At 32.2% G+C, this 12,182-nt stretch overlaps 2 protein-coding genes across 3 annotated transcripts in view; both read right to left on the bottom strand.

The window, feature by feature from the left end:
* LOC107008239 (phytochromobilin:ferredoxin oxidoreductase, chloroplastic) overlaps window positions 1-4,660 on the bottom strand; it is a 9,553-nt gene extending 4,893 nt beyond the window's left edge. The window contains exons 1-2 of one of the 2 annotated variants that reach the window (XM_015207181.2): window positions 4,538-4,660; window positions 1,820-1,939 (exon numbers count right to left, since the gene is read on the bottom strand). In XM_015207181.2, coding sequence (XP_015062667.1) covers window positions 1,820-1,939; window positions 4,538-4,597 — 180 coding nt within the window. In that variant the 5' untranslated portion in view covers window positions 4,598-4,660. Of the gene's footprint in view, window positions 1-1,819; window positions 1,940-4,109; window positions 4,499-4,537 lie in introns of those variants that run through there. The other variant, XM_015207180.2, reaches the window with a different exon arrangement.
* A 3,884-nt stretch (window positions 4,661-8,544) lies between these two features.
* Window positions 8,545-11,792, bottom strand: LOC107008025 (calmodulin-5/6/7/8). Its single transcript, XM_015206913.2, has 2 exons — window positions 11,511-11,792; window positions 8,545-9,228 (listed from the first exon to the last, which is right to left on the bottom strand). Exons 1-2 carry the CDS (start codon window positions 11,584-11,586, stop codon window positions 8,855-8,857), a joined length of 450 nt encoding a protein of 149 aa, XP_015062399.1. The 5' UTR covers window positions 11,587-11,792; the 3' UTR covers window positions 8,545-8,854.
* Window positions 11,793-12,182: the final 390 nt, after the last annotated feature.

Raw genomic sequence — 12,182 nt, forward strand, 5'->3', positions numbered from 1 at the left:
ATGAAAGTAGGATACAAAATATCACTATTAAAATCTTATATACTATTATTGTAGTTAAACAAGAAAATAACATAAATGGTACCTGAAAATCACCGAAATAATCTCATCAAAAGGAGGTAATTGGTGAACAAAAAATATTCCTCCATTAGTTAGAGATTTATATAAAAGAGGCTTACGAGCCTCACCATTTAGTTTTTCTTTTAAAAATATTTATAGGAATTATAAATGGAGATCATAACTTTACCTCTACAATTGATATTAAGATAAGAAATTAAAGACTATTAATGTCATTAACTCATAACTGAGTATTATTAATAATTAAAAGAGAAGATGAAAAGTTGAAGAATTTGTATATTTAATGAAATAATCATGATCTTATACATGGGGAGATGGAGGGTTGCTCTTTTTACTAACCAATTTAATATAATTTAATTTAATTTAATCATAGTAATTATAGATGGAGAATAAAACATTAATCAAATTATTTAGAATTTAAAATCTCAAAAAAGAGAATATATATATATTATAGAAAATAGGTATTATTAAGTTAGATATTTTAATTAGGAATTAACCTACGGAAGTGCAAAAGTTTATCAACATTTTAATTAAAATGAAACAATTTAATATTTAAATTAAATAGTTAAATGTTTTATAATATTTTAATTAATAGTAAGGGTAAAATCGTAATTCAACTTTTAACTTTTTTTGTTCCCACTTATAATAATATATGATATGATAAGTGAATGTAAATGACAGATTCTTTGTACGCTGTTCATCATACTGCAATTTAAAATGTATGATCTAACAATATTCGTTTGCACATCTAATATTAACAGATAAAAGAAGCTCTTCCTTTGCAAGTATTTTGGTTCTACATGGGATTTGACAGCCCAACTTTCTCTCTTTTACCAGATTGCACCGGCAATGATGTTTAGCAACTCTACCTACCTCATTTTTTCTATCAAAGTAAATGACAGCTTTTCTTTTTCTAAATAATTGTACTGTAAGCTATTCTTTTACTTATTTAACAGATAAAAGAAGCTCTTCCTTAGCAAGTATTTTGGTTCTTAATGGGATTTGACATCCCAACTTTTTCTCTCTTTTATCAGATTGTACCGGCAATGGTGTCTAGCAACTCTACATACCTCATTTTTCTATCAAAGTAAAGTATTACCTTGATACCACATTTGACCATTCCCCTTCCTATACTTCTGTTATTTCTAAATGTGCCCTTATTTCTTAATGATTGACATAAGATATATCAATCAATCAACTATAAGGGAAGAATCAGTTTAATTTCACCATTCTCGGAAAAAAAAAAAAGGGAAGAGACAATTTTTTCAGGGCAGAAAATACACCATTATTCCAATAGGTAGAAGATGGTTCTCTGCTCCCACTAATAAGTCCAGTACTAAGTTCACTTAGGCATTTGGCAGTGTCTTACTCAGATTTCTTAAGATTGTTCTCTATTCCACCAAATCTTTGTTAAAAGGATTTTAGGATTTAATTTACTGTCTGCTATAACTTTTGATAGTCAAGTGAATTACGTAAACGTTTATCAACAAACATCCAACTCATGTCCCCTCCGCCTCATGTCTGTTTTATCAAAGACAAGAGAGGCAAGAGCCTCGACATGTCAGACTAGAGACTGAAAATCCTAGCAATATGAGGAATGGAGATATCCCTCAAACTTGAATTTGATTTGGCTAGAAATTATATTTGTATACAAAATTTAAGAAAATAACCATAATTGCACTCTAAATTTTTTTTGTTCTGAAATCAAAGACTAGCTATGACATGAACTTGAATATAATTGGACCTGCATGCCGTCGCTCCCTTCAATACATAGACTGCGAAGGAGTCGAATTTTAGGGGCTTCAAAAGAAAGCATCTGTAGCTCCGTTTTGTCATCCATGGCCAACAAAGAACTGTATTTCTCCTGTAGAGAGGGAAAAGGGTAACCACAGTTGGCCAGCATTAGTTCCGTATAAACCGTTTTATGGGGGCGAGAATAGCTCTGTAGAAAACCTCAAAATAGTAAATGCACAACTTAAATCCTTGTTAAGAGTTAAAGTGAAAAGGAGAATTTCAAAGACAACTTAATGACCTGGAGATATCATGAAACTGATCATCTTTACAGCCTTAAACCGAAAAAAAGAAATAAGCAGAAAGTTGGCACGCAAATCATGCATTTCAAAGCAAGGAGAACTTAAAAAGGACAACAATTACATGTAGCTAGTTAAGTGTTGAAATGCACATTTACCCTCAGATATTGCTAAGAATGTTCAACGAGAAAAACAAGACGAGTAAAATGAGCAATCACAAAGAGAAAAAAGGTAACAGAATCCTGATGGTGTAGTCCTATACTCCTATTCAAGAAGCACAATTAACTATTTGCTACACAAATACCAACTTCCAACTGTTTTTTTTTTCTTTTGAGTTCATTTACACTTTATGCACTGCTTTACCATCATTAACATATTTGCAACTTACAGAATCACCTTACATGAGTGAATATAGCACTTTATTTTACTCCCTTCTCTAAAAGATAATATTACATATTTTAACTGCCAACCCCCTTCACTGTTTGTGCTCACTTGATATTCCCCCTCCCAGAACCCCTTGTTCCCTTCTCAAGTTCAACTACTTTTGTATACCTCATCTTTTATTTAATTTTCTTAATCCTTCTTGTTTTCATTCAACTAAACATTGTCATAAGCTCTTAGGTTGGACTAAATGAGAAACATTCTTTACCAGACGTGAACTAAGATTTTCTTAAGAAATCAAGTTATTCAACACTTCTGATCTAATAAAAATTTGTCTACCTCTCTTCCTTGAGAATTCCTGTTTCAAAATAGCTGTTTGCTTCAACAATACAGCCCCAATTGTCCCAATTTATAGTCCCAATTCACCTTGCTTCGGAAACTTTAATATATCAAGTAGTAAAAAACTAACAAATGGAAGTATAAAACCACCTGGTGTGGTATTTCATCAATCTCATAAATTGTTAGGTAAAATCTGAAATTATCGCATTTGGATCTAACTCAACCCCAAAAGTTAGCTCGTGAGGGGAGAATTTCCCAAGTCCATCAGTCTATTCCTCAACTAATATGGGACTATAATCCACTCTAACACCCCCTTCACGTCCAGGCCTACTTGAACGTGGATCGGGAGCCCAAATAGGGAAGGACGTGGCTTTTACACAATGTAAAGATATGAAACTTGGACCTAACTCAACTCCAAAAGCTAGCTCGTGAGGGAGGATTGTCCAATCCATATAATCAAACCACCAGTACATTCCCTAATCAATGTGAAAATGTGACCCGCTTTAACAAAATCCTCTGGAGTCCTTACTAACCACAAACCTGAAATCTTTGAACGGTACATTCAATTGTACATGTTCCAAAGTATTCTACGAGTTTCATCACGTATGGAGCAACAATCCCACTCACAACCTATTTTCTTTACTGTTATATTCCCTTTTCCATAAATACTATGATTTGTTGAACTTGAGTCGAGGGTCTTTCGATTTTTTCTACCTACATGATGTAGGGGTAAGGTCTGCCTACACTCTACCGTCCCCCTCCCCAGAACCACTTGTGAGATTACACGGGATTTGTTGTTGTTGTTGCTGTTTCTATGAGGGAAGCTGACCAACCTAAAAATGCTAATCTTTTTAACTCAAGTTTTGCTCCTTCTTCAAGAATTTGCTCATACACGTAAGCTAATCTTTTAAACTCAAATTTTTTTCATTCTTCCAGAATTTGCAAAACCAACTTCATACATGTAACAAAGGTGTCTAATTTTTTGTACCAACCTAAAAGATCTAATCTTTTTATCTCAAGACTTAGTTCCTTCTTCAAGAATTTGCAAAACCAACTTCAAAAATGTAATAAGGGTGGCTAATTTTTAGTCCTAACCTAAAAAAAAAAAACTCATCTTTTTAACTCAGATTTTGTTCCAACTTCAAGAATTGCAGAAACAAACAAAGTTCCACACTTTAACACAGCAAAAAGAAAAAAAAACACTTACACAGCAACTAAATCCCATGCTTAGTACAAACACAATGAAAAATTGTTCAAAACAATGAAAACCCAAAAACTAAATACCTGCAATGGAGAAGGGGACAAAAGGGTATGTGTATTTGTTTCTTCTAAAGCAAAATGAATCAACTTCTTGTAAGAAAAACTAGAGCTTTCATTTTCTGTATAGCTCATACTCACACACTTACTCCCAACTTTGTTAAAGCTTCTACATTTTCTAATCAAACTATACTTCTTCTTACTTTTCAGTCCAATAAAAGAAGGGTTAGATATACAAAACCACCCTGGTGAAGAAAAACACTCCATTGAACCAAAAAAGTTACAATCTTTAAGTGTTTCAAAGCTCCATTTTTTCTTGTTTTTCAAAAAAACAAAAACTCAAGAATTTGCAGCTCACTTTTCAATGATTTTTCTCTTCTTGATGATTTACTATAAAGTATTGAATAAAAATAAAATTGCTACTATAAACAGTAGCAAAAAAAAATAGATGGTACCTGTATGAGCAAGTGGTGGATTTTGCTTTGAGCAAAGGGACGGTGATTGTGCAAACACATCACCAAACGGCAAGATAATATTTTTGGTACTATAGTTCGATCTTAACTTACGTGATACTATTTAATCAGACATAAAATAAGTAAAAATTTTATTAGGTTTACCAAACGACTTATAGTGACTAGTTAATTTTTCTTCGAGAAAAAGATAACAATATCCCTGAATTATCGTAAGTAGTATGCAGATATTCTCCGTCATACTTAAGAAACATTGGTGCCCGTGTTATCAAAAAAAACATATATGTCCTTTATACTAACGAATATGCATATGTCATAATCTTATCCACTGATTCGATATCAAATCGATTGATAGAATTGCGTCACGTGTTCCTATTTAGTCTTTCCATTAGAGTGAAGGGCATATACGCTCTAGCTTTTGGACGACCAATGTCCATAAAGTATGATGAAGGATGTCTACCTATTATTTTCCGATAGTTCGGAGGTATATTTGTTATTTTTTTCCATTTTTCTTTATAATAAACCAGGTAAATTATTCGCGCTTTGATACGACACAATTTTAAAATAATATTTAAAATTTATCAGTCATTAAAACTAAAACAGTATGTTCTCTTACATACAAGATTACGTAGTAACGAAAAGAAAAATGATAATTATAACATCTTATCATTTATCCTTCAATCAATCATTTATGATTTGATTTTGTAATTTATCTTTTTTGTCTTTCGGAAGTGTTACTATTTGATATTTTTGGAAAATTAGATGAACATCAACATGAGATGTTAAATTTTCTAATAAATAAGTAATCTTTATCCGTATAAACAAATATTTATAACAATAATTTTACAGAAACATAAACAACAAAAGTTTAAAATATATACCTAAAAAACAACAATAACTATCATAAGCATAAATTAATAACTAGAAATATATATTAGAATCTATAATAATAAAATGAAACAGAAAGAAAAAATGAGATTCAATTAAAATAACATTATTAAATAACACAAAAATAATAATATATTTTATTCTATATCAACATTAAAATCTAACTAATTTAAATTCACGATATTGTCGTAACTAATCTTTTATTTGTAATAAATTTATATTTTCATATTATAACATAGGAAAAAAAGTTTAAAATATATTTCAATTTTGATCAAAATTATTGTTATGATACTAAATTTTGAAAAGGATTTTTTACCCTCTACACTATTTAATATTGTATTTTAAAGGTATACGTGCTCACTTGGACAAAAAAAATATTACATAATTATAAACAGTAATGTGTTCACGTGGGCACATATCCTTTTAAAATACACTATTAGATAGTTCAGAAATAAAAGGTCCTCCATAAAAATTAATATCGTAATAACAATTTCAATCAAAATTAAAATATTTATCAGACCATTTCCCTATAACATGACATAAGTCGTTTCATTTACAAGATATAAGTCTATTTTCACAAAAATTATGTCAAATAGTTTCTAAAATTATGGAGCTAAATTAAGTCATAAGTAAAATTATTTTATCCATAATTGTTCATTAAATAAGCGATAAGAAAAAAGAATAAAAAATAAAAATCATCATTTATAGAAGTATAATTAAAGACCACTCTAAATAAAGGACAAAATTTAATTAAATTTCCATTACGTAAAAGAATAAAAAAAAAATCACCCATATCACGTAAGATTTATTTAAGCGAAAATCGCCTTATCGCCCTAAAAAAATCAAAATTTAAATATGATTATTGATGATAATAAAAGATTATTTTAGCTTTTCCTATTTCCCCTTGATTAGTGGATATTATTGATTAGTTAATCGTAAATGAATGAAATTATCTACTCTACATCTTTAAATAAATAAAGATCGGCGGATAAATACTTGTGTGTATCAAATGTTCACATCAAATCATTAAATTCAATTTAATTTAGTAATTAAAAACTAACATAAATTACCATTTCATTTTTCAATTTAAATTTCAAAATATGTAATGGTGAGTTGCATCAGCTACTTTAGTTATCTTTACTATCTTTAACATCAATATTTTTCTTTCTTCGATATTTTCATCATACCGTCTTACTCCTACATCTCTCTCGATCTATTCTAAAATACAATTTTCTCGAAAATTTATCAGAAACAAATTCGCTACTCTACGATACCTACACCTCACGTTAACCTTAGATATATCCCTTGGCCTTTATAAAAGTTGCCTTCTCTATTCACTTTAATTATTAGACTTCACATGTTTTCTATGAAGAAAAATAAAGTTTGTCCATATATAACAAAAAGTTCCTTAAATTTTCTCTTTATTGTTATCAAATAATATTATATAAACTCAAAAATATAATAATGTTAAACTTCAATTTTATGTTTTTCAAACAATGGCATTTCTTGCTAAAATTTCACAAATTCCATTTCTAGTTTTATTCATGTTTCTTGTTGTATGCACCACCACAATCCATCATGTCCAAGGCCAATCAGCCATGTGTGTCATCAATTGTGGCCAACAAGCAATCTCTTGTGTCATACGTTGTGGCCCACCGCCTCCGCCGACCGGCTGTTATTCAGGTTGCGTGACTACTGGTATCGACTGTCTGACCTCCTGTCGTAGGCCACCGGCGCCACCAAGATCGCCACCGATGACCTCGGACATAGGCATAGATGTTATTTAGGGAGTGTATGATGCTTAGCTTCAGATACTTAAAATTGTCGTTCTTATTCGAAATAAATAAATTATGATGCATAGTAATATTTCGTATTACAATTTGATATTTTGAATGTGAACAAACAAAGGTTGATATTGACATTTATGAGGTTTTTACTTTTAGTAGTGTCGAACTTCCTTTGTTTTGTACTCTTGCCTATAGCCAAACACAACAAATGATGATGATCTCGGATATGAACAGATAAATTAGCACTAGTTAAATAGGTCGTTCGAGTTGAATTTGAACGAGTTAAATTATTTATTTTTTTATAATATTTAGTACCTAATAAATTAAAATTATTATTATTATTATTAACATAAAAGCCTAAAACTTCCTTCCATTTTCTCTTTATTCCATCAAACATAGCTTATATAAACTCTAGAGTTATATAAAAAGTGTATTCTTTAAATAAAAATAAATAATAAAAACATAAGTAAAATACCTAACAAACTAAAATTTTAAAATTTTTATTAAATATTGAAAGTGTTGCTAATGAGCCCTCTTAAAATATTAACATTCTGAAAATCTATTTTAAATGATATTAAAATTATATTTTCTTCCGCTTTTACTCATCTTTATTTGTTCACTTCCACTAATATTCATGTTTGAAAAGTTTGCCTACTAAAAATTATTGTTTCGTAAGATTATAAATTTTGTCATTTTTCACAAAAATATATACGATACAATAAAAATTATTGTGTCAAAAGGTGGGGTGTATGGTATACGTACACCTTACCCCTATTTTAGGTAGAGAGGGTTATTCCAATCGACAGACCCACGACTCGAGAAAATTGATTTTACCCCTTTTTCACACCATTTTCTACTTAGGACTTCTTATCCTTGGTGTTCGGCCATCTTGTGCACACTTCGACAAATAACAAGATAACTCTATTCGCCAAAGCTTTTATAAAGAGGAAGTGTTACTTGCTCTAATAAATATGTTTTTTTAACCAAGAAATATTCCAAAACAAACTTTCCGATCAAACATAGCCTTCGAAACTCGGGGATGATGTACCAAAGCTTAGACAGATAGGAAGAAATCCTTTGTCATTGGAACAAATCAAACTTAGGGACTTGAAGAAAACAACATCAAGACCACTTGGTTCATAAACCAACTTGTATACATGTAGAAACTCCCTGTATACCTAATGTTCAACCTTGCAAATGCACCAAATATCTTCTCCAATCATTCACACAACTGTATAGATGATAGATGCCCATGTGCTCAAGAGTTGAGAATCGAGTTAACGCGAAAATCAAAAGAAAAACAGCAACACAGAAGCATAGGCAAGAATGTGTGGAATATCGACGAAATTAGTCACATAGAATACAAAACAAAAAAGTTTGACACATCATAGTTTCACAATACCGAATTCAGGAGAAATTACTAGAAGTTGCTAACAACCCAAACTACTAAGACAAGGAACAGGGCAAACAGGATATACGGGAGAGCAGAACTACATAACCATCGAGACAAAGGTAATAACACAAAGAACGTGTCCTAATTCGGAATAGAAATCTCACAAACTTATCTGCTCTGTTTCCTTCTCTTTTGTGTTTTTACTTCTAAAGATTATGTTGGATTGATCAGTTCTCACTTGGCCATCATAACCTTGACGAACTCGTCGTAGTTGATCTGCCCATCACCATCCACATCAGCTTCACGAATCATCTCATCAACCTCTTCATCAGTAAGCTTTTCGCCTAGGTTTGTCATCACATGACGAAGCTCAGCTGCGGAGATGAATCCATTCTGATCCTTGTCAAACACTCTGAAAGCTTCCTTGAGCTCCTCCTCAGAATCAGTGTCCTTCATCTTGCGAGCCATCAGGTTAAGGAACTCTGGGAAATCAATGGTCCCATTTCCATCAGCATCAACTTCATTGATCATGTCTTGAAGCTCAGCCTCTGTTGGGTTCTGCCCCAATGACCGCATTACAGTTCCAAGTTCCTTAGTTGTGATACAACCTGCAGCATATATGGAGATAATTATTCAACATCTATGACCATCATTGCTAACTGCTTTTAGAACTTATTTTTTCCCCCATATTTCTCTGTCCTGGAGAAACAAGTTAAACATGAGACTTGAACTGTTTGTTCTCACATGACAAGTATTAATCAACAGGATTCGACAGAAACATAGGCTTCCATCAGAAAGTCTAAAATCAATGAATGATGTTCAAAAGGAAGCATGTGAACGCATAACTACATGCACTAATCACCACAATCAGTCTACATAGGAAAAACATAACTATACTTTCTAAAAAGAAAACAAACACCAAGATTCATTTGGTTGGCAGATTATCTTCAGATGCAAATCACAGTAGAAAGCATCTTTCCTTCATCTTCCTTTACTAATTTACTCAACTTCCCAAAAAAAATTACAACAGAAAATTTTGTTCTGTCGAAATAGCAGCACAGTCAACTTAATCAGAGGAGCAGGCTGGTTAAGATAGGCCAGCTCATCCTCAGAATCCGGAAAGAAAACGAAAATAGAACAGAATGGCTTTGTTTAAATGATATGCCTAGACTAAATAGGTTTAGGTGATGTCAGGGTAAACAAGTTTTTATGTACCCGAGGAAGTGGCTTAGTGTATAATGAAGTGACTTAAGAGCCATGAGGTCTCAAATTCAAATCCCAACGGAGAAAAAACACCAGGTGTTTCTTTCCATATGTCCAAGCCAGTGACAGAGTTACTCAGTGTATGTGTTGGTGTGAGGTAAAAGGTACCCCGTGGAATCAGTCAAGACGCATGTGCGAACCAGATACCACGTGTTATCACATAAAAAACAAGCATATATGTCAGTACACACTCACACACATACACAGTAAACGGGAAAGGGTATTTTAAAGTAACTATACACCGTCAAGCTTCTATATACACCAGAAAAATTAACTAATTGCTCCATACTTCAAATGTAGAAAAAAGAACAATCAGTTTTGATCAATCTTAGACAAAGTGACTTGTGTGATTGTGCCACATGTTAGAAGAGAATAAGCAAAAGTTTTTGCTTAAAACCAAATACAAGGAAATTTTGTACCTTGTTCCCTAAACGATTTCTGTAAGTTAAAGCAAATTATGCTATAAGAAAAACAGATTAACAATTTATCAAGAATCAAAACAAAGTAAAACACATATCGATGGGAAAATCAACAAAATATGGTAAGCACCTAAAAAGAACAACCTTTTCAAGACTTCTTAACTGATTTCAATCAAAAACAATTTCAACCAGCTCCCACGCTGATTGAAACCCGGAATAAGAATTCAATTCATCAACACTAAACACTCCTCACGATCCCATCAAGACCAACCAAACACCCAGACGAGCATTTAGTTTATGATCATGTTGCAAGGTATGGGACTTGAGTCCACATCGGTTAATGGGGAACTGATGTGGAGCTTATATAGCTAGCTTTTGGGTGTAGTTCTCCTGGGTTGTATCAATGGTATCACACCAATCAATGTTTCTAATTTTCACTCTCAACCTACCTCAATCATCTAGGCATGAAGGCCCTCCAAGTTCTAATGCTTTACCATTTGGTGCTTAGGTAGGAGATCCTTATGGATATACCAATACGGAATATAGGGGTTATTATAGTGGGAATCAACAGCCCTTCAATCACACAAACCAGCCTCCAAGGATCCCCAGTTTCTGTTACACAGGGATCTGTACAAGCAATTCTCTTTAGACTAGCTTAGTTCTTGGTTAGAATTTCTTCCCCAATTCTCACATTACATCAATGTATCAGAACCATCCCATCCCTCTTCATGTCCTGGATGACGCGTGGTTCGAAGCTAGAAATGATCATGCACAGCGCCATGGTTTGTTACGAGACTTGTGTGGTTAAATAGGGAGCTGATGGTGGACTTATATAGCCTTGTACTCTCCCACCTCAATAGCTAGCTTTTCGGGTATGGTTCTCCTTAATTCGTATCAATTTATGCTATTAAACACCATCAAAATCCACCAACTTCACATAAATAGATCATTATATTCACTTCTATCAAGAAAATAATCAAAACCCATGTTCAAACTCAACGAAATCTCAAATAAAATCGAAGTAACAACAAAACCCATAATTCCCAAATTCGCATACATCACAAAATTCGTCAAGAAAAGCAATACCCAGATAAGATAAACACATAAACATGCAAAATACAAAGAATCAAGCATCGGATCTAAGAAAAAAATGGCTAAAAATCAGAAAAAAAATATTCAAAATATGTATGGTATAAGGATGAGCTAACCATCTCCGTCTTTGTCAAAAAGACTGAAAGCTTCCTTGAACTCAGAGATCTGATCTTCGGTGAGTTGATCCGCCATTTCTCTTTGACTTTTCTTTGATAGATACTTTGAAAGGGAAAGAGAAGTTGCAGATTGGGAAACAAAGAAGATGAAGAAAAAATGGAGTTTTTGTTTTGTTTTGAGTAAAAAGAGAAAGAAGAGAAAAAAAAATGAAATGTTAAATAAGGGCTAATTTTAATGGTTGTAAATAATGACAAGAATATGGGGTGAAAAATATTTTAGGAAAAAATAAATAAAAATAAGTATATAATACTTTATATTAGTAAAAAGTATATATCACAATAATATTTATAGTTAAATGATAATATCGTAATAGTAATACTGTATAGAGAACGTAAGATGTGTGATTAGCGTAATAAGACAGAGAACGTGAGATGTGTCGTGGATGTAAGGAAACAAGGCGTTTGAGATATGAGAAGTTTGGATAACTCCTGCAGAGAGAGTGAGGTATGTAATTGATGCAGCGAATGTAAAACACGTGATTAACATATCATGTGAGCAAATCAACTGTCGTGAATGGTGTTATATATGTGAAGGTTATGTCATGCATTTATTATATGTACGATATATTTTATATTGTTTTATATCTATTCGTTTATATTTTGGTGATGTTT

This window comes from Solanum pennellii, chromosome 1, assembly GCF_001406875.1.
Source record: "Solanum pennellii chromosome 1, SPENNV200".
NCBI classification, from domain to species: Eukaryota; Viridiplantae; Streptophyta; class Magnoliopsida; order Solanales; family Solanaceae; genus Solanum; species Solanum pennellii.

Excerpts from the sequence above, each read along its gene's own strand:
- LOC107008025 (XM_015206913.2), bottom strand. The coding sequence starts at position 11,586 with ATGGCGGATCAACTCACCGAAGATCAGATCTCTGAGTTCAAGGAAGCT. Across the intron at positions 9,229-11,510 it reads TTTTGACAAAGACGGAGATG|GTTGTATCACAACTAAGGAA; the intron begins GTTAGCTCATCC and ends TATATGCTGCAG.